The 22,563-nt window shown below is 48.3% G+C and overlaps 1 protein-coding gene across 2 annotated transcripts in view; it reads right to left on the reverse strand.

Moving 5' to 3' along the window:
- Nucleotides 1-7,365: 7,365 nt before the first annotated feature.
- Nucleotides 7,366-22,563, reverse strand: part of LOC101097198 (nodal modulator 1) — a 56,397-nt gene continuing 41,199 nt past the window's right edge. Inside the window, exons 26-31 of one of the 2 annotated variants that reach the window (XM_023247123.2) lie at nucleotides 20,115-20,198; nucleotides 18,863-18,973; nucleotides 17,107-17,208; nucleotides 15,282-15,401; nucleotides 10,918-11,010; nucleotides 7,366-7,998 (exon numbers count right to left, since the gene is read on the reverse strand). In XM_023247123.2, coding sequence (XP_023102891.2) covers nucleotides 7,867-7,998; nucleotides 10,918-11,010; nucleotides 15,282-15,401; nucleotides 17,107-17,208; nucleotides 18,863-18,973; nucleotides 20,115-20,198 — 642 coding nt within the window. In that variant the 3' untranslated portion in view covers nucleotides 7,366-7,866. The remainder of the gene's footprint in view (nucleotides 7,999-10,917; nucleotides 11,011-15,281; nucleotides 15,402-17,106; nucleotides 17,209-18,862; nucleotides 18,974-20,114; nucleotides 20,199-22,563) is intronic. The other variant, XM_045047778.1, reaches the window with a different exon arrangement.

Genomic DNA, 22,563 nt, shown 5'->3' on the forward strand with positions numbered 1-22,563 from the left:
GGTCTCTCCAAGGTGGTCGTTGCAAACAGATGGCGATGGATGTTCTTGATCCACTGAATCAAGTTCTAGAAAGTAAACATGCAGTCCGACAATGTGTTCCAGCGTTCCTGGACTCTTGCTTTCCTTATTTCTATTCCTGTGGCTTCCACATGTGCACAAGCTAGCGCTTTACTTGGACCTCTGCCTCCTCTTTCTTCTTCTTCGTTTCAGCCTGTACATTGGCTTCTTCTTCCACTTGGCTCTGATGGCGCTGAGGCTTCCGAGAAGATGGTTGAAAGTTCCACTTTCCTTCTTTTAAATAAATGTTCAAACTTTCCATTTTACCATAGTTCCAGGAAAATGGCAAGGATAATACAGAAAGCCCCCATGTGTCCCACATATTGGTGCAATACTTTTTTTTTTTAATGTTTTTATTTATTTTTGAGACAGAGAGAGACAGAGCATGAGCAGGGGAGGAGCAGAGAGAGAGGGAGACACAGAATCTGAAGCAGGCTCCAGGCTCTGAGATGTCAGCACAGAGCCCGAGGCGGGGCTTGAACTCACAGACCGCGAGGTCATGACCTGAGCTGAAGTCGGACGCTTAACCGACTGAGCCACCCAGGCGCCCCGATGCAATACTATTATTAACTAAAGTTCAGATTTATTCAGACTTCCTTAGTTTGTACTTAATGTCCTTTTTTTCTACGCCAGGCTACCACACTGATGACCTTAACACTTTGGGGGAATACCAGTCACGTGTTTTGTGAGAATGTCCCTCGGCTGGGATTTGTCTGACATTTTTCTCATTAGATAGGACTTTTGTGTTTTGAGAAAGGCCACAGAGGTGAAAATGTCACTGCCATCACTTCATATCAAGGGTATGCACTCTCAAGATGATTTGTTGCTGTTGATGCCGACCGTGATCACTTGGGCTGAGGTTGTGTCAGGTTTCTTCACCACAAAGAAAAGCATTCCCCCTTCTTCAGTTTTCTTTGGAAGGAAGTCATTACAAGAAGTCAACGCTTGAAGCGTGGGGATTATATTCCATTTCCTGGAGGGCGGGGGTTGGAATTCTGCTATATGGGAGATTTGTCTCTTCCCCACCATTTGTTGACTTATTCAATCATTTATTTATATATATGGAATCATGGGTACTTATTTTACACTTTGGATTATAATCCCATGCAGCTTTGACCCCTGGTAGCTCTTTCAGTTGCCTGTTGTGTCCCTGGGAGATACCCCCATCAATTTGTTTAGCACTTCCTTTTGTGCTAAAGGAAAGCACGAAAAGTCAGAAAGCACTTACTTTCTGACCCTACAAGAGGCCCCTGGTTCATCCTATTTATTTCCTACCCTGTCCTAGAATTAGAAATTAGACATTTCCCAAGGAGTCCCCATTCCTTTTATCAGAAAGTGGTATTTCTTAGAGAATGAAGATCCGGGCACTAGGTGTTGGTTACTACTGGGGTGTTGTTCCTTCTAGCCCCCCTCAGCTGAAAAGGCAAGCAACTAACCTGTGTATATGCACACGTGTATAATTATTTCTATATGTGACCACCTATATATATTAAGGTAAATTTGAGTTCACACTGTGTCTCCAACTTTGAGGCACTCCCACATGGATCATTCTAGCTCTCTTTGTAGTGGATCAGTCACCTTCTACTCCAACAGTGAGAAACCTAGCTCCCACCATGTACCATCCATCTACTTGTTTAACTTCAGTATACGTGTATGGTGAGTTGGCTCTTCAACCATTCTGGCCCATGAAAATGGTAGTCTCATATGGTTCATCCTAAGCAGAAGACAAGTATGAATTGGTGACACGGTCTCCACATGAGTCATTTGCATTGGTCATGACCAATATTATTACTAATGAGCATTCATTAATTCATCAGTGAGTGGGTGGATTTCTCCCACCTCACTGGCCACGCCTCTTGGTTTCTTGGTCAGGTCCTTCCTCCTGCCAGTCTCTGAAGGTTAAACTCTCCCAGGGCATGGCCTCGTTGCTGTTCCTCGAACTCATGAAGCTCATTTCCTCCTCAGAGCCTTGGCAGTTTCTGACCCTTCCACCTGGGCAGCTCTTCGTGCAGATCTTGGCATAACTGGCCCCTTCTCTTCTTCAGGACTCAGCTTAAATGTCACCTCGACAGAGTGGCCCTCCCTGACAGTCACCTTCCACCATACCACCTATTCTCCTCTTTTTAATAACACTTACCGTTATCCAAGAAATTTTCATTTACTTGTACGTTGTCCCTCCCCTCTGTCAGCACTACCCGCCAGGAGAGTTGAGGCCTGGTTGCTCTTTCTCACCACTATATCCCCCGGACACAGAGCGGTGCCAGGCACAGGCTAGATGCTCAGTTCATACATGCTGAACCAATTGATGACTCCCCCTGAAGATCAGACTTTACAAAGCACCCACCAGACTAGAGGTCAGCAAACCTTTCCTAGAAAGAGCCATATGTAAAGTTTGTAGGCTTTGTAGGCCATAAAGTCTTTGCCACAGCTATTTACCTCTGCCACTGTGGGGGGAAAAAAAAAAAAGCCATGGGTAATCTGTAAATGAACAGGGATGGCTGTGTTCCCATTACACTTTATTTCCAAACACAGATGACAGACCAGATTTGGCCCAAGGGCCATGGTTTGCTGACCCCTGTCCCTCAACCAATACAAATCTTAGACCTCATCTTCTTATGTGAACAGTTCTTTGCTGCTGTAACTGAGTATCAGTCATCACTGAGGTAAGGCATTCTTGCAGGTGTACAAAGAAGCATTTTTAGGGGCACCTGGGTGGCTCAGTCTGTTGAGCATCTGACTTCGGCTCAGGTCATGACCTCACAGTTAATGAGTTTGAGCCCTGCATCGGGCTCTGTGCTGACAGTTCAGAGCCTGGAGCCTCTTCAGATTCTGTGTCTCACTCTCTCTCTCTGCCCCTCCCCAGCTCGTGTTGTCTCTCTCTCTGAAAAATAAACATTAAAAACATATATTCATGATACAACCATGATCCCACCATTGTATCATGAAGCATAAACACCTTCTCCCACTGAGAAGGGTGGGGAGGAAAAGGGCACATCCTACCTTTTCCTGTTCCACCAAGTTCCAGGGCTGGAAAGGCGACTCCTGGCCCTAGCAAATAGTAGGCTCACAGACGGATTAGTTTCTTCCTTCTCTAGACATGTCATAAGGTCCATAAGGTCTTGGTCACATTGCTAATGAAAAGATAAAGCCCAAAATGGCAGGTGACTTCAACCAGGCCTTGTCATCAAGTTTTAAGGAAAGTGGAACTGACAGCTCGCCACCACCTGCTTCTTTAGGAAACGGAGAATCCCTCATCATGGCAGCTACCAATGGCGTGATGTAGGTGTGGCTCGGGTCTGGTGGGGCCCCAGCCATTCTGCACTTTGCCCCTTTCCCAGGACTGACACGTGTTGCCTCAAGATGAAGTTCTCTTTCTGTCAGGCCTACAAATCGGGATGTTAAGGCCTAACACTGCCAGGTGACTGTCTTCCATAGGAGCACAACAGACTGACAAAAGTCAAAGACCAGTTTCCCACACTCCACTTGGGGAGAGCAGTGACTGAGCAAGCACACTTGGGCCTGCTTTAAACATCTGTCGGTTTGTATAAAGTGGTCTCTCAGAGCCAGTCATGGAGAGCTGCCCACAGCGTCTTGGTGGAGGAAACAACAAGGTCAACACGTAACAGGAAGCAGAGGCAGGAGACTAAGACAGACCCTGGATCCAGCCGTACATAAAGCCTGGATCTCTAAATTACATGATCAGAGTGAAATGGACCATTTTGCTTAAGCTAATTGGAGCTGGGTTTCTATTACATGACACCAAAAAAGCGTGGACCAGTACACAAGCACTGCATAACACATTACCCCAAAACTTAGAGGCCAAATACATGATTATGTATGGTCTTCACAGACTCTGTGGGGCAGGATTTGGGAAGAGCTTGGCTGGGCAGTATTCAATCTGGGGCCTCTGAAGGGGCAGCAGTCAGATGTCGGCTGGGGCTGCATCATCCAAAGCCTTATCTAGGGCTGGAGGGTCACGTCCAAGGTGCCTCACGCACGTGGCTGTGAGACTGGATGGGCTACTGGCCACAGGGCTCAGCTCCTCGCCACAGGGCTGCAGGAGCACCCTCAAGCAGGGCAGGCAAGCTAGCTGCACCCTGAGCCAAAGAAGGAGGCACAATACCTTTCCTGGCCTAGCCTGAGAAGTCACACATCACCCCTCACTCCTCCCCTACTCCATTGGCCACGCCACGCCAGCCCCAATTCAAGGTGACAGGGGACCACATAGGACAACGTGGATCACTAGGGCCCCTCTTGAGGCTGGTACCTATCCCAAGCACCAACCACAGGCCAGAGGCTGGAAATGCAGGTGAAAAAGATGTTCTTAACTCCTAATGAACACTCAGGCTGAAAAGAATGTAACCACTTTGTCCCCCCTAATCCTGACCAACTCTCCCCTTCAGGATGTTCCAAATTTTAAGGAAAAGGAAATCCTGCCTATTAAGGAATTGGAATTGGGTGCCTGGGTAGTTCAGTTGGTTAAGCATCTAACTCTTGATTTCAGCTCAGGTCACGATCTCAGTTTGTGAGTTCAAGCCCCGCATTGGGCTGTTCACGGACAGCGTGGAGCCTGCTTGGGACCCTCTCTCTCCCTCTCTCTCTCTGCTTCCCCTCCGTTCATTCTCTCTCCTTCTCTCAAAATAAACATTTAAAAAGTGTGTTTAATTAAAAAAAAAAAAAAAAGGAATTGGATTTAAGTGTCTAGGCACAGAGTTCTCTGGTCCCAGAAACAACACTCAGGAAACAATGAAAATGTCCTCTGTCCTCCACGTCCCTTCATGACCCAACCCTCCACTGCACAGTGTTGCATGTGGCTGGATCTTTACTAACTTTATCACAGCTACATCCGCATCTCCTGCCCGCAGCATTCATTCTCTAATCCCCTGATCTAGCCCCCTGGTCAACCTGGCATATAATTGCACGGTCTCCTTTTGTGTAGTGGGGGCAAGAACTCTTGGACTTGGGTTCAAATCCCAGCTCTGCCTGTTAGCAGCTGTGAGATCCTTAAGTCTCGGTGTTACCCTCTGTCAAATGGGACTGAAACGTGTGCTTCACGAGGCCATACGGATCCAGGGCATCGTGAATGCAAGGGCACAGCACGGTGCCTGGCACACGGTGACCACCAAAGGAGGGCTGGTCTTTCCCGCTGGTGCTCTCACTGAAGGATGGCAATCATTCTCCTCCGGGGAGACCGTGACGAGTTAAGCTCCGGGCTGTCTCTTCCCTCTGCCCTTCTCTTGTGGCCACCAATCCCTCCTTCTCTGGGTGCACCTGCAGCCCTTCCCATCCCCCCTCGTCCGCCAATCCTTGCTGGTCGGTTGATAAAATTGAAAACAAGACAAGCCAGAAGACTCAAGTGAAAGGTGAAGCCAGTACCTTAGAATCACAGGTCTTTGGGGTGTCCTCAGTGAAAATTTCATGGCCACTTAAATAAGCAAAAATGTGCAAACAATGGAGGTTAGAGCCCACTATTTTAGACATTTAAAATTTTTCTCAGCGTTAAGAAAAAAACAAAGAAAACTTCTCATGTAACTTTGGCCCCATTCAAAATGCTCAAACATCATTAACCCGTCCACCTCCCAGGGGGAATCAGAGGCATTCTGTCCTGAGGTTGCCAGAAAATGAGAAAATTAGAGACAACGGAATAAGCCCAACTTTCAAATGGACTGAGAAATGCACGCGCTTCTCCCCCCGCCTCACCCCCCACCCGCCCACAGGGGCAGAGCCCTTCAGAAGTGCCCTGGGCAACCCAGGTGACCCGTGGCCAGAGGCAGGGGAAGACCGCCACTTAACGGCAGCGGCTAGAACTGGAAGGAATGTATTGACATCTAGGAGGATCTTTCACAAGCTCTTAACCTTTACACCATGTCAATAAAAAGCCCCATTAACATTTAAAAGGGACGTTTCTGGGTGTCCACTTGGAATAAGAGTTAGCGTACACTCCAAGAGTTGGGTTATGTATCTCATCTGTCCCAGATCTCCAAGAGTTTACTTCCTTTCATGGTTTAAAAAAAAAAAAAAAAAAGCCAGCCCATGAAACGGCAGTCAAGAGCCACCTGGTAGCAACACAGCGACTCTTGGGGGGGCCACCAGGACCAGGGGGGGACCCTCGGGCTGACCTCCTGCATTGGCAAATCACACCCAACAAGACCTTCTGCCCTCTTTCTCCTCTCTCCATTCTAGATCTTCAATCACACTTAACATCACCTCCGGGAAGCCCCCCTCAAACCCTCAGGGGGTGATCTGTGCCCCCACGGCCACTTGCGCTTCCTAAACCGGGAGGCCCTGGGCTCGCCACACTGCCCTTGACCACTCACCGGCTGGTCTTGCACTCAGCGATGGGAGCATTCCATGAAGGCAGGCACTGGGCACTCACCTATCCACGCGTCAGCACGCGCACTGGCTCACTCCTCACAGAATACTCGCAACATGGCAGGCGCTGGGGATGCGAGGAACGAAGCAGATGTGGCCCGACCTCAGTGTTGCCCCCCCAACGCCCATCTTCATATCCCCAGTGCCTGTCAAGTGCGGTTCTCAGTAAATGCTGGCCGGATGGATGTGTCCCTCCGTCAGTGGAACTTCATCACATCGACCACTTCCGAGAAGAACTGAACGAATGCTGTAAAATGCTGGGGATTGCTGCAGCCCCCGGATGCAAATGAGCAGCCTTCAAGCCTCACCCATCCCACATAGGCATTCTGATTGGTTGGTGTGGCTTCTTTATTTTCTTTAAACACTAATTTTTTTTTTTTTTAAGTTTTATTTATTTGAGAGCGAGCCAGCGCCTGCATGAGCAACGCCAGGGCAGAGACAGAGACAGAGAGAGACAGAGAGAGGGAATCCCAAGCAGGCTCCACGCTGTCAGCGCAGAGCTCGACATGGGGCTCAATCCGAGAACCATGAGATCGTGACCTGAGCAGAAACTACCAGTGGGACCCTCGACCGACTGAGCCGCCCAGGTGCCCCTGTGTGGTTTCTTAATAAATGGGATCTGTCACTCACTTTTAAAACTTCGGTCTCACCCGTAACTTGTCCATCTGGCTTCTCTACATCCATGAAGGTGCGCTCCTGCAGAGCATAGGAGAGCAGGAGCCGAGAAACTCTGGCTCCTTCAGAGGGGGTGGGCACTCTTGATCTTGCCGCCCCTCCTCCGTCCCCTGTTGTCCTAGCGCTGAGGCCAAACCTCACCCTGGCTGAGGACTCTCTTGCCCCGGCTCCTCACTCAGGGCCGACGTGCCCCTCGAGGCATCTCGGTTTATGACCCCAGCTTTATGCTCAAGTCACCGAAGAGACACATCTGAGATGAGCTACAACACGAACGAATGGGCAATTTTATTGATCATTACCTCCTACCCAACCTCCTAGTAGTAGACACAGGCTGTGCGGTTTCCAGCAGGGATCTCAGGTGCGGGGGAAGTCAAGGGACAAGGCGCATTCTGGCAGGTTCCTCGCTGGCGGACCAAAAACCCACGTTTACTGCAATTCTCACAAACGAGCGCTGAAGATGAAGAATCACATTCTCACACCACCAGCACAGCTTAAATACTTCTTCGACAAAAATACTAATAATAAATTATCTTCAACTCAGAAAATAAAGTGTGCTCAGCAGAGTGACAGGAGGGTCCATTCATTGCATTGCACCAAGGGCTGGGCGAGGGAGGGCAGGCCCGGGCAGCTGCACCGGCGGGAGCATGGGGCCGACAGCACGTGCTGAACTTGGTCGAATGCATGCTTGATGCCAACGGCGGGTGGTGGCAGCCCCTAGGCCGCGGCCTGTCCCGCGTGAGATTCACCTGCCCCTCCTCCTCCTCACGTCCGCCTTGTCTTCTGTTTCTTGGCTTGTCTCTTTGCATCTTCTGGGCCGCTATTGTCAGAGGCTGTCTGGCCAAGAGCTCGCACACCCTGTAGTCGACTTGTCAACTGCAACAGCAAGGGAATGAGCTAGAACGAGAGAGAGAGAGAAAGTGAGAGAGAGGGATGCCAGGAGAATACTCTTGCCCAGAGGGACAAGGGAGCCTCATGTGTCAACACACCTCCTTCTTCGGGCAGCTCACCACTCACTGTGGGCTAACGGGTGACTCTTGGTTCAAGACGAGGCAGAGAGAGGCCTTGGCACTGGAGAGGGTTGGCAGACACACGGGGACAAAGGATTAGGGGAGATGTTACAAGAGGTTTATGGCCTTCAAAGGAGGCCTGAGATTTGACAAAGTACAGTATCTATTCTTGATAAAAGCCCTCAACAAAGTAGGAACACAGGGAACATACCCCTATATCATCAAGGCCAGATATGAACGACCCACAACTAATATCCTCCTCAATGGGGAAAACCTGAGAGCTTTTCGCTGTAAGGCCAGAAACACGACAGTGATGTTCGCTCTCACCATTGCTATTTCACACAGTACTGGAAGTCCTAGCTTCAGCCATCAGACAAAAAAAGAAATAAAAGGCATCCAAATCGGCAAGAAGTCAAACTTTCACTATTCGCAGACTACACAATCCTTTACGTGGAAAGCCCAAAAGATGCCACCAAAAAACTGCTAGCACTGATAACACGAATTCAGCAAAGTCGCAGGACACAAAATCAACATAGAGAAATCTGTCACGTTTCTCTACACCAATAATGAAGTGGCAGAAAGAGAAATCAAGGAATTGATCCCATTTGAAATTGCACCCTAAACCGTAAGATACCTAGGAATAAACCTAATCAAAGAGGTAAAAGATCTGTACGCTGAACACTATAGAAAGCTTATGAAAGAAATTGAAGAAGACACAAAGAAATGGGAAAACACTCCATGCTCCTGGACTGGAAGAACAAACATTGTTAAAATGTCCATACTACCCAAAGCAATCTACACATTTAATGCAATCCCCATCAAAATACCACCAGGATTTTTCACAGAGCTAGAAGAAACAATCCTAAAATTTGTGTGGGACCACAAGAGACCCTGATTAGCCAAAGCAATCTTGAAAAAGAAAAGCAAAGCTGGAGGCATCACAATCCCAGACTTCAAGTTATTATTATAAAGCTGTAGTGATCATGACAGTATGGCACTGGCACAAACACAGCCACAGAGATCGATGGAACAGAACAGAAAACCCAGACACGGACCTACAACTGTGTGGCCAACTAATCTCCGACGAAGCAGGAAAGAATATCCAATGGGAAAAAGACAGTCTCTTCAGCAAGTGGTATTGGGAAAACTGGACCATTTTCTAAAGTTTTTTTTTAATGTCTGTTTATTTTTGAGAGAGAGAGTGACACAGAGTGCAAGTAGGGAGAGGCAGAGAGAGGGAGACACAGAATCCGAAGCAGGCTCCAGGCTCTGAGCTGTCAGCACAGACTTGAACGCAAGGCCTGAACTCACGAACTGTGAGATCATGACCTGAGCCGAAGCCAGATGCTCAACCGACTGAGCCGCCCAGGCACCTGAACCTGGACCACTTTCTTACACCATATACAAAAATAAGTTCAAAATGGATGAAAGATGTGATTTTGAGACAGGAAATCATCAAAATCCTAGAGATGAACACAGGAGTAACCTCTTTGACATCAGCTGTACCAACTAGACATGTCTCCTGAGTCAAGGGGAACAAAAAGCAAAAATGAACTACTAGGGTTTCATCAAGATAAAAACCTTCTGAACAGTAAAGGAAACAATAAAACTAAAGAGCAACCTTTGGAATGGAAAATATATTTGCAAATGACATTATCTGATAAACGGTTAATGTCCAAAATCTAGAAAGAACTTATCAAACTCAATACCCAAAAAATAAATGATCCAGTTAAGAAATGGACAGAAGACACGAATAGACATTTTTTCACAAGGAAGACATCCAGATGGCTACAGACACACGAAAAGATGCTCAACATCCCTCATCATCAGGAAAATACAAATCAAAACCATGTTGAGATACCACCTCACACCTGTCAGAATGGCTAACATTAACAATTCAGGAAACAATAGATGTTGGCGAGGATGCGGAGAAAGAGGAATCCTTTTGCATTGTTGGTGGGAACACAAGCGGGTGCAGCCACTCTGGAAAACAGTATGGAGGTTCCTTAAAACATTAAAAATAGAACTACTGTACGACCCAGCAACTGCACTACTAGGTATTTATCCAAAGGACACAAAAATATTGATTCAATACTGATTCAAACACATACCCCAATATTTATAGCAGCACTATCAACAATAGGCAAATTATGGAAAGAGCCCAAATGTCCATCAACTGATGCATGGATAAAGAAAATGTGATACACACACACACACACACACACTGTGGAATATTACCCGGCCATCACGAAGAATGTGATCTTGTCATTCGCAACAACATAGATGAAACTAGAGTATATTGTGCTAAGCAATAGAAGTCAGTCAGACAAAGACAAGTATCGTATGATTTCACACATATGTGGAACTTAAGAAACAAAACATATGAACATATGGGAAAGAAAAAAGAGAGAGAGGGAGGAGAAACCATAAGAGACTGTTAGAGGTGATGGGGTAATGGGTTAAATGGATGACGGGAATTAAGGAGGGCACTTGTGATGAGCACTGGGTGTTGTATGTAAGCTCTGAATCGTTAAATTCCACACCTGAAACTAATATTACACTACATGTTAACTAACTAGAGTTTAAGTAAAAACATAAACATTAAAAAATAATAATAAATTAAAAAGTTTAAAAAAAAAGCAAAGGAAAGAAAAGAGGACTGGGGACTGGATTTGGGGCCTTCGCACTCGCTTCCAACCCTGCAGTGTCCTATATTCTGGAACACTGGACACCTCGCCGTGTGCGGGAAGGTGTGTAACACTGGATGGAACCCTGCACTTTCTCGCAGGGCCTCTGCATTTCCTACCTTATCGTGGTTGTAGCCGGCCAACAGGACAAGCAGGGTCAGAGGCAGGGCGATGTAGGACCCCTGCGCGATGTCTTGCTCAGGCAGTTTCCTCTGCGGACACCAAGACCACCATTACTGCTTTACAGGCTCTCTGCTTCCCGGCCGCTCACCATCCCACAGCCTTGGCCCGCCCAGCCAGGACCCCGGGCATCCACATGACCCAACTCTTGCTCTCCACGGCCAGGAAGTGCAGCGACTTGGGTATACTTTCAGGTGAATCCCCTGCTCCCCAAACTCCCCTGCTTGCTCTTTGACACTCTGGGCCAGACAGATGCCAATCACAAGGTAGGTCTCACCCTCTGAGCTTCCACGAGACTGAGGAAACCGAGCTGTGGGGCGCAGGCCATCCCTGTGGCTGAGACGTAAAGGGCCCCCTGGGCACTGAGTCCCGGCTACACACAGGGGCTCTTCCCTACAAGGGGGTGCGGAGAACCCACCGTGCTAGGCTCAGGCGCACAGTGACAGATGCACTGGTCGCAGAGAGTATCTCTAGTGATGGGAGGAGGCAGGCTGCCACTTGTCTCCTAGTGGCCATTTGCCCTTTCTTCCAACTTTCATCCGGGCCGATCAGAATATACACACTTCCCAGCCTCCCCTGCAGCTAAGATAGCCATGGAATTAAATTCTGGCCAAGACCACATGGATGGAAGTGTTCGGTAACACATCCAGGCTGTTCGCTAAAAAAGCGGTGCTGTGCCCTCCCCTGCTGCCGGCCAGGAGTGCCATCTGTCAAAAAGGTGATGTGCTAAGGGACGGCAGAGCCCCAAGAGAGGGGAGGCTGGGCCCCTGATACCTTGGGGCTGCCGTACCATTCCTGTACTGCTCCATCCTGGATGCTGACATAAGACCGAAACTTCCATCTGACTAAAAGCCCCTGAAATTTTGGGTCTCTATACTAGCCAATGAACCTGTACCTTAGCTCACTCTATCCGCGCAAAAGAAACAAATAATGGAAACTTTCAGATAATGACAGAACAAGTTAAGGAGCCAGAGCACTGGTTCTCAAAGTAATGTCTAGGGAACTTCCTTTCAGATTTCCAAGGTCAAAACTATTTTCATAACAACACTAAGATATTATATGCCTTTTTGCCTTCATTCTTTCACAAGTGAACAGTGGACTGTTCTGGAAGTTACATGTGATGATGTCATCACTCTGAGAGATAACAGAATATGATAAATAAAAATACATTACATCCATGTAAACTAAGTCTCTTCTGGATTCTCGACAACTTTTAACAGGGTAATAGGGTCCTGAGACCGAAACATCTGAGGAGCATCCAGGCTGGACAACGACTGCGGGGTCATTTTGCCCCGAGATGGTTGAGGCAGAATGGGACGGTCGTTCAAAAATGAAAGAATCATCGGGATGAATACTGGGTGTTCTATGGAAACCAACTTGACAATAAATTTCATATAAAAAAAAAGAAAGAAAGAATCAGGGTGGGAACACATTTCTACCTCCAATGGCCCACTCCTGGATTATCCGATATGTCTTAGACCCCAATTTGCTCTCCGTGGAAGTAAATATTTAATGGCGAAACTGCAGAGTGATGAAGGCAATGAGCTTTGAGCTCAAGGCTCAGGTCTGGCCACATGACCTTGGGCAATCACGTGAAGCCTCGGGCCATTCGCTATTAAGTGGTGCTGATACCAAAAGCACCTGCTGCAGGGGAATGTGAAATTCAGCGAAATCAGCTACCTCAAGTGCCAGCAGTGCACGAAACACTCAGTAAAAAAATCAATGATGTGGCTCTCGGTTTGCATGTTGAACAAAAGAATGGAGTGGAGCACATACCAAGGCCCTCGCGAACGTACAACATTGAGCCGCCCGTCCAGAAGGCTGTAATGCACTAGAAGCCACGTGATGTGAGACCCGCCACCTCCTCTGAGTCCCAGCTCTGCTGATCAACTGGAGGTAAGTTACTTACTCTGAGTGTCTGTAAAATGCGAGGGATGGCACCTTCCCGGAAAGGTGTGATGTGAGGACTAGCAGTGAGAACCCTTCAGGAGCAGGCACTCCCTTCCCTGGTCACTGGGGCCCTGGTCTCCCAGGTAACCTCTGGCAGGGGTGTGTTCTCAGAAGCGACAGGCACATTCTTGGCCACAGCCGTGAGGCACGGTGGCTGCCCGGCTGCCACCCAGCATCATGTTCCCGCCACCAGCTGCCAAAGCATCTCCCTGGATCCAGATGAGTCTCTGGGGCGGGGGGGATGTCCCAGATGGCTGCCACCAGTGCCCTTCACAGAGGCCCTCTGCCTCTCACTGGGATGGCAACGTGCCTCTACAGAGACAGAAGGTTCCCTACGTGCTCATGTCAGTGGCCCTTCCAATTGGTCCCAAACATGGGAAATGAGGTAAGTGCTTCCTCATGGAGTCATCAGAAAAACTCTCCACTTCACATAAAATTTGTATTTGCCAAGTCACTGAGCACGAGCCCCTCATCAGAGATGCTCAGAAACCAGCAGAAGAGCTGTGTTCAAGTCCCACGTCTGCTGCGCACAAGCTGGGGACTTAGACCACTCAGAATCCTCTTGGGTCTCATCTCTAGATGACGGAAAAGAATCCCTACCTACCTCGCCTCTAGGATGCTGTTTGAAAAGCACAAAATGGTCACTTGCTTGCATGTAGGAAAGATAAATGTGGAACTATTCTTTCTACCCTACACCAGGAAAAACCCTAAATGGCTAGAGATGGCCATGTATAAAATGTAACCATACAGGTACTGAAGGAAAAATAAATTCCTTTAAAACTGGGAGGGGGGAGCTTTTCCAGACTAGGACTCAAAATTCAGGAGCAAGGAGAAAAAGAATGACACATTTTAACATATAAAATAAATGTTTGCATAATCAAAATGAAAAAAGAAATGATAAATTAGGAAAAAATATGGACAACGTATATTACAAAGGTTTAACATCCCTCTTACACAAAGGGCTTCTGAAACATAAAAAACACCAACAATCCAGACAGATAGGTCCAGAAGTCAACAGTTCCCAGAAAGGGACATACCTGGGTTCTGAACCCCGTGGAAGGATGAGAAATGCAGAGGACAGAGACATGGAGATACCACCCGTCATCCATTATACTGCAAAAAATCTTTAATTTGACAACACACTCTGCGGGGGAACAGGGGTGCTCGCATACGTAGCTGGTGGGAATGCAAATAGTACAGCCCTATGGACAGGAAGTGGCACCATCCAGCAAAATTCCAGGAGCATCGACCCTGTGATCCAGCAACTCTACTTCTTGAAGTCTATTTCAAAGACAGACTGACAAACACCCAAAAACATGCATGCACAAGGCCAATCACTAAAGGGTCGTTTGTAATGGCAGAAAACTAGGAATAACCCAAACATTCATCAAGCAGGGGCTAACTGAACACACCACGGTAGAGCCACACAGAAGAGTATTACATAGCCATTAAAAAGGAACAAGAAGTCACTAAATCTATTGCTGTGCACACAGTTATCTTTATCAAGAAAAACTCTTCACGCTGATGAGGCCTACCACAACGGTCAACGCAGTAGCTACGGGGCCAGGTTTTTGTTTTACTGTAGATCCCTGGGCTCCACTCTTACTACCTAAACCAAGTTCACACTCAGTAGGTCTGAGGCTGGGCCCTGGAGCCCATTTTTGTTGCTGCTGTGGGCATTTAATCCCCAGGTGATTCTACCGCATGCCAGCTTTGGGAAGCACTGGTCTCACGAATGTTAAAAATACGTGTGTGTGTTGTTCTGTTTTGTTTTTCAGTCTGTTCGACACAGGACCCATTGGGCTCTACACATTGCAAATGGCTCACAAAATGAGCAAGTTGCTTTTAACCTACAAGTATCCCACCCACCTGTGGGGTTTCTTTTTCTTCCTCACTTGCAATCTGTCAAATCAATCAGTTTCCAGCTTATTGTCCTGCACTTTCCCATAACCTACATTTTGTTGACTACATCCTTGCAGCATCCTTTACATGTTCTTGTGTCCTCTCAACTTCCTGTAAACTGGCAGCCGGTTCTAGAAGTTTGGGTAGGGCAGGTGTCACGTGGCTCCAGATGGAGGACCACAACACCCCCAATCGCGACACAGTGATGAGCCTTGTTCCTAAAAATCACACCCGAGCCACTGACCTAAACAAATCCCCTGCCCTCGTTGACAACTTCCTCCTCAAAGGGAACCGAAGGCATCAGCACTCGAAAAAGGAGAAAAGCATCTAGGGAAATTCAGAGTGCAAAATCCAGAATGCAATCGGGCATCAAGGTGAGGGTCCCTCAAGCGGCCGTCCTCCCTCACCACCCCTGGAGGTTGTTTTCAACCACCCACCGCCCTTTCCTTACCGTGGGATTGAAGACCAAGGTGATGTGCTTATGGTAGCCCACTGCAGTGAAAGACACCTGAGGCAAGACGTAGTCATACTGGGATCTGGGGAGTGTGGAGTCCAGCAGCACAACGTAATTCTGCGTACAAATAAGAAGTTACTTTTTACAAAGGACTTTATGTTTTGAAAGAAATCCCCAAGTTTACACATCCAAACCAAGGTTGCTAACTTCAGAGGAGGAACCTCAGTGGGCTCTTCCCTCGTTGACAGCCGTGTGTCCCGGCATCTCGGGGACTGTGTCTTCTGATAAAGCTTTCAGAGCTGGAGGCAATATTTTATAAGCATATTCAACCACGACATAATTGTGCTCCTTTGAGAATCTGACTTTATGAAACACAGAAAGTTATAACGAGCCAATCTGGATGAGGGACAGACATGATCGAACTGGGAAAGACTGCTTTCAATCCAAAATGAGGTAGACTTTTAAGGCATGATAATTAAGCGGCTCACCAGCTGGCAAGTTCTAAGAACACAGCATCTCGGGAACGGTGCGGGCGACGGTCAGAGCCCACTCCACCGTTGGGTGCGGAGCCCCAACGTGGTAGGCACCATGAGCACTGCCTTGGGCAAATACCGGCTGTGCTCTCAACCACGGACAAGGTCGGGTTTACTGCTCCCATCTCACAGCAGGCCGCGAGCCCAGGGGGAATCGGACCCCAAAGCCCATTACGCTTCCACACTGACGTGATGCTTACAGTGACTGCTGGGGCGCCTGGTGGCTCAGCCAGCTGAGTGTCCAACTCTTGGCTTCCGCTCAGGTCATGATCTCAGGGTTTGTGAGTTCAAGCCCTGTGTCGGCTCTGTGCTGACAGTGCGGAGCCTGATTGGGATTGTCTCTCTCCCTCCCTCTCTGCACCTCCCCCACTCTGTCTCTCAAAATAAATAAATGAAACTTTAAAAAAAGCTCAATCTTTAAAAACAAATTAAAAAAACCGCATACAGTGGCTATTTCAAAGGGCATCTCAAGAAACGGGGAGCAACTCCAAGCTTCCATCGCAACTTATTTCATTATCTTACAGCTGTTTCATGACAAAAAAGGCCACAGTTTATCATCCCCGCGGCAGGTGGTAAGAAGCCAGGAGAGGAAACGTCGTATGTAGGCTCACTACTGACAGGTGCACGCCAAGCCCACCAGGAAAGAACCGAATTCTTTGCCAAGTTTCCTCCCAGCACCTCAACCACAACAGCCTGCTCTGTCTGAAGACAACTGATAATAAACAGTCTAGAATCAGTAAACGACGTCCACCATTAAGGCCTGAGTTAAATAAACTATCATTATTTCCCACATTATGGACGGCTGTGCAACCATGAGAAACCATGTTATAAAAAATGTAATGATGGGGAAAAGATTTCTGATGTATTCTTCACTGAAAAGCACGGATTATAAAACAATGTACCAAACAGTCCTAGCCTTATTAAACTAAATACACATGTGTATGTATTAAACTAAATACACGTGTGTGTATTTACACACACACACACACACACACACACACACACACACACACACACACACACATTGAAAAAAGACCAAAGGATACCTGTCAGCACACTGACCAGGATTATTTCTAGATGATGGGACTGTATCTGATTTTGTTTTCCCCCCAAAACAACTCCTGCCGTGAATGTGTATTATTTTTGTAAACAGGAAAACAGCAAATTAAGCAGAAGTAAATGCTACAGAGCCCACCCCCCTCTGATTCAGAGAGCACATCCACTGTCTCCGCAAAGGGAGATTTGGAGGGAGACGCAAGGACTGTTTGGGAGCCACGGGCATCAGTTACCTGGCCGTCCCGGAGCAGGGGTGGGAAGTGGAAGAAGAGAGACTGGCCCAGGGAGACCGTGTGCATTGGGCTGTCGAGATTTTCACTTTTGTAAAGCTTTACCTGGAGAGGAGAAACAAAGCAGGATGTGCTTTCGAAATTAAAACACAATCAACATTTCATTTCCAACACTGCGTTTCATCCTCGGGATAGCTCATCTGTTGCAGGGGAAAAGGATCTTTGGAAACACGGATATTTGAAAGAGAAACCAGACACCCCCAACAGGAATACATAATGTGTTCCGCAATCACCTGAGCCTCCAGTTCCCTGACCTGCATAGAAATGGAAGATTTTAAAATTGATTCCAGCGACTTTACGTTAATGTACAAAATGGTAACAGTTAGTATGAGGGCCACGTAAAAAGGAATAGCCTCTGATATAGCTATAATATGCTGGGCAAGTGACAGGCACTTTACACACATTGTCACCAATCCTGGCTCTGAACAGGCATCATTATTACCTCTAGGGAGGCCCAGAGCCTGCATCACCTAAAGGCGCACAACTTATTCGTGGTGGTGCCTGGGATTCAGCCCATGTCACTGAGGGTCTGGCCCACATAGCACTGCCTCTCCATCGGCTATACCCTCAACCCCACAAGTATTCCTTAAGTGCACGACACATTCCCATTTTGCATTTGGTTTTCCGGGCTGCTTCCGGAAGCAGTTCAGTCGTTTGTTTCTAGCCTTCCTTTCTCTCTGGCCTGTTCTTATTTTCTCTACCACAAGCAACGGGACGTGAGGAGGTACGGTCCCGCCTGACGCAGAAGGCTGTGGGGCTCGAGCCTGCACCCGCCACAGAAGAACGCCATGGCCGCCCCTCTCCAGGGCCCACGGCGACACTTTTCTATAGAACACACAAGTCACGAGGAGTTTTCCTAAAGTAAGCCACAGACTGGAGGCCTACGGGTCACATCCAAGACCACATATGTGTCCTTTTGCCCTACACAGTGTTCTAAGCAAAACTCAATTCATTGCCTGTTTTTACAAACCAAGTGATTTCAAATAACTCTAAGTTCCATCTTCTCTGGAACACTGGGAAGTGATGCCAACCCTGGGCCAGAGCTCCGACACGACAACCATCCCACAGAGCCGAGGAGCGGTGGGTGCACCCTGCCCAGCCCTCTTCACCCTGGCGTTGCCCTGCCTGGCCCCCACGAGCAACATGCTTGCCACCCTGGAAGGAAGGGTGAGTTGAGAGGGGAGTTAAAACCTAAGCGCATATTCTCTCCCAAGTCAAACACATCACTGTACGTAAAATTATAAGCGCCTCTGAAAAATACACCCTTGTGGCAATTCACTGACATTTTTCAAGGGATCGTAGGGCCTTATATAAACATTTCATTAACTGTAGACATGGAGATTTTGTTAGAACCTGAAGACACCTTAAGAGGGTTTCACAGAGGAGAAACCAGCGGTCCAGGGGCATGAAGTGACTGCCCGTGGCAGCAGGGCAAGCAGGACACAGCTCAGACTGTCCGACTCCTAGTCCCCTGCCCACACCTTCACGCTGGACAGAATTCTACAAGTTACAAGGCACTGTGCCCTAAAATCATGTCTCCACTTTCAACTCTAGGTCATACTAAGCATTCGTTAGGTGTGTACCACAAAGCTTCCAAAGCTATATTTCTATGAATAGCTAAACAAAGTTATCTGAGAGTACGACCCCTCCTATGCTTCTCAGAGCCAAAAAGACCATAACAGTAAGAAGCTGGCCTTACCCATAATGTAGGGAGATACTCAGAGGAAGTGATCACGTTTCCACTCAGGTCGAATTGATTAATCTGCCGGAAAACTATGATGTTTACATCATCGATGTCGTTATTGCCGACCTGGAAAGAGACCGGGAGCGTTGGCAGTGAGGAAGCTGGGAGGTGAACTTGCTGGGTGACGTCCCAGGAGCTATTTCAGAGCAAATTTCACTTCTTCAGTAAGGGGGCCAAGTTCACCAAGTCCAAGGGCACAAACCGACAGTGAGGAGGTAGGCTACGGCTGGCCCACAGACACAACTTGTTTGACGAGCACAGCATTTTTTTCCCCTAAATTTCAATTATCTTCTCCAACGTTTTAAGAGAGAAATTTCATACACAAAAAGAGCCAGGTTTTCTGGCCTCTCTTGGAAATAGAGAAAGATGTTCTTGCCTGGTAGCAATCATCAGGGGCTGAGCAACGGCTGTCCGGTGGGTGGGTGGGTGCCCTCCTGTTTGTGACTTTTTCGTATCTGCCGGGCCATGGTCCCCATGACCACCCGTGATCCTGGCCTTAGTTAGCCACCATGGCAGAGAAACACGCAATTTAAAGATGCAGCCATCACAGCCTGATGCCATAAAGACATGCATAAAGAAAATCCACTTCCCAGCCAAATGGTCCTACATGGCCCGCCACTCTCCTGACCCCCATAATCTTCGTGCCTAACACCCCCTAATCAAGCCACCAAGAGGCAGCCCCCCATCACACCCAAGCCCTCCAGTCTAGCAAGCGAGAGTTATTCCACAGGGAAAAAGCTTCACTTCAAATGATTCTCAGGCTGCTTCCCACGAGCTGCAGGGAGGGCTGCCTCTTTAGGGATCAATTAGCGAAGTCGTGATCAGGAATATCAAGAGACTCCACCCACCACATGGAAAAAGCAAGGTCATCTGGATATAAGGAGGTCCGACGGCCCCACCACCAATTAAGCCCGTGTTGTCTTTATTATCCTCCCTTGATCTGAAATGCCACTTAGACACTGAGCTCCTCAACTTGGAGGATAATGATCAGAGCTTGCAGGGAGACTGAAGAGACAACAGCTCAAATTTCTCTGGATTCACGACAGCCATGCTGCTCATTAAAAGCCCGCAGGAGATGCTGCTTGTGAAGATGACACTATTCAAAGAGGACCCTTAATTAGGGCCCAGAGCTCCCCCCGGCAAGAGATGAAAGGCAGGCAGCCAGAGAAGCACTGCAGGGTTTCTGCCGCGGAGCGCGGTGCCTTACCGCGATCTCCCGGTGGTGGGGGAGGGCCCGCTCGATGTGCTCGTTGCCTTCTGCCTTGAGCTGCACGTGGTACACACATCCCGGCTGCAAGCAAACGCAGGGGTCATGCCTCTCGAAAGGGGCTCGTCGCCTGGAACCTGACCTGCGCCTGCTCTGACCACAGGCCCTCAACGCGACCGCGATGCCATTTCCACCCCGTCGCCGGTCCCGGTCTGCGGCCTGTTAACCTGCTTAAGAGTCCCTTTTAAAAGCACCCTGATGAAGGAACATTTATCTCAAGGTCTGCAATTCCTTCAGTCCCCAAGGAAAATTAGATTTGGCTTCCTATTCCAAAATCGTAAGCAAAATATGCTTATTTTGACAAAACTGTGCTTATAGGGCTGTCCACCCCCCACATACACGCAGGGTGTGGTATCTGCAACGACAACTCCCAAATGCTTACAATGCACACAATTTCTGGAAACTGAGATTTGAAATTTTTCTTTAAAAAAAAAAACTTGTTCTGGGGCACCTGAGTGCCTCAGTCAGTTAAGCATCTGACTCTTGACTTCAGCTGAGGTCGTGATCTCATGATTCGTGGCTTCGAGCCCCGTGACAGGCTCTGTGCTGATATGCAGAGCCTGCTTGGGATTCTCTCTCCCTCTCTCTGTGCCCCTCTCCTGCTCACATGAGCTCGCTCTCTCTCTGTCTCTCAAAATAAGTAATAAACTTAAAAAAAATTTGTTCTTCCTAAAACTTTTTATTCTATTGCTCAAATTTATAGGTGTACATATTTACCAAATAAATCATTACTCTAAGAAAACTTTTAGAGCAACCGATTTCTGATCAATAGCACAAGTGACCTAATGACATGCTAGGATCTAAAGCATCAGGCCGAGGTCAGAGGTGTCTATGTGCAGCTAATGGGGGACAACCCTAAGATACAACTGTTTATTTTTAAACCAGCGTGGATAATATGGTTCTGGTCTCCTAAAATAATGTGTGCTTTGATAGCTGTAGGGTGTGTTTTTTTGCCCTTTCAAGATTGCCTGTTTGGATATGCTGCCTGAACTACTTTATAATGACCACATGGCACCTTTACAAAGACGAAAAGCTATTGTTTTTTTAAAAAGTGAGAACACCTCTGTGATGGCCATAATCGTCAACACATTCATTGACTTTACAGCTCAGTGAGGACTGGCAGCATGGGGTTCAGTTCCAAATGGCCACGTGTGCCCCAGAGGGCAAGGGACGTGAGTAATCACTTGGGAAGACAAAGGCACAGTCCTGCCCACTTGCTCACGCACCTGGGCCACCGGGAGCTCATCGGGGCAGCGGCTCCGTCCCACCCGGCTCCCTCCTCCCTCAGGACCCAGGCCGACCAACTCGGGGATTCACCTTCAGCCTCTGGCAGGGGTGTCTCGCCCCAGATGTCCTGACAACGTGCCGGGAAAGGTGAAATGAAAGACCGGACCCTGACTAGGGTCAAAATCCCTAGGAAATCTTCAGCAAGGGCTCTCTAGCCCGGTGTCCTCTGGGAGACGGGCACACTCAATCCCAAACCCTCGCTGAGCAACGTCGAAGGCTGTCCCTCCAGCACCTGCGGCCTGGCATGTGGAAGGCGAGGGCTACCACCAGGGCGACTCTAAAACCCACTGAGAGCGCTAATAAATTCACACCTATTAGGAGGGGGAGGGTGTCTCAGAGCATCAATTACAACAGAAATCTATTGTGCTGGAGAAAGAAACTATGTTCGATTTAATTAAATAAAACGTGTGAAGATGGCGAGTTGAGAGCACGTCTGGGCCAGCAGGACACTGGGGAACCCAGAAGGGGAGGGAGAATTCGCGTTCCTGCAACCATGAGAGGGAGGTAAGCCGAGAACACGGAGTCCGCCCCGGGGAAGGGAGGCTCCCCTAGGCCCGACCTGCACAGGCCCCCACGCAGACCCCATCTCACACTGCTGCCTCACAAAGCTGCACACCGAAACCCCAGCCGGCAGTGACGGTGAGGACCGCCTCGAGGAAAGTCTTGCTTGCTGTTGCTCATTAACTACTAGCTGAGTCTCCGTGCCAGGACCACTGCGTGTGCTACACGTATCAACTTACTTACACTTACACCTGTCCTATGTCACACTCATCCTCACAAAGATGACAAGACAGATACAGAAAGGAAAAAACCTTGCCTGAACGTAAACAGCTAAGAAATGACAGAGGCAGGCCTCAAACCCAGGCAGATGGGAGCAGAAGGGCGTCTGCACAGCCTTTAAAAAAGGACAAAACTACAAAGGCGGGGCTTGCACCGAACGCATAAGACCAAGGACCTGGCTCCCACGACATGTCCCCTCTCCCTGGGCCCTGGCTGCAGCAGCATACAGCTATGGAACACCCCTGCTGGCCTGTGTATTCTCTGTGGGAAGCAGGCCTGGAGGACAGCAGAGAGCAGGTCCCAGTGGCAGCATGTTCCTCGG

The sequence above is a fragment of the Felis catus genome, chromosome E3 (genome assembly GCF_018350175.1).
Source record: "Felis catus isolate Fca126 chromosome E3, F.catus_Fca126_mat1.0, whole genome shotgun sequence".
Classification (NCBI taxonomy): domain Eukaryota; kingdom Metazoa; phylum Chordata; class Mammalia; order Carnivora; family Felidae; genus Felis; species Felis catus.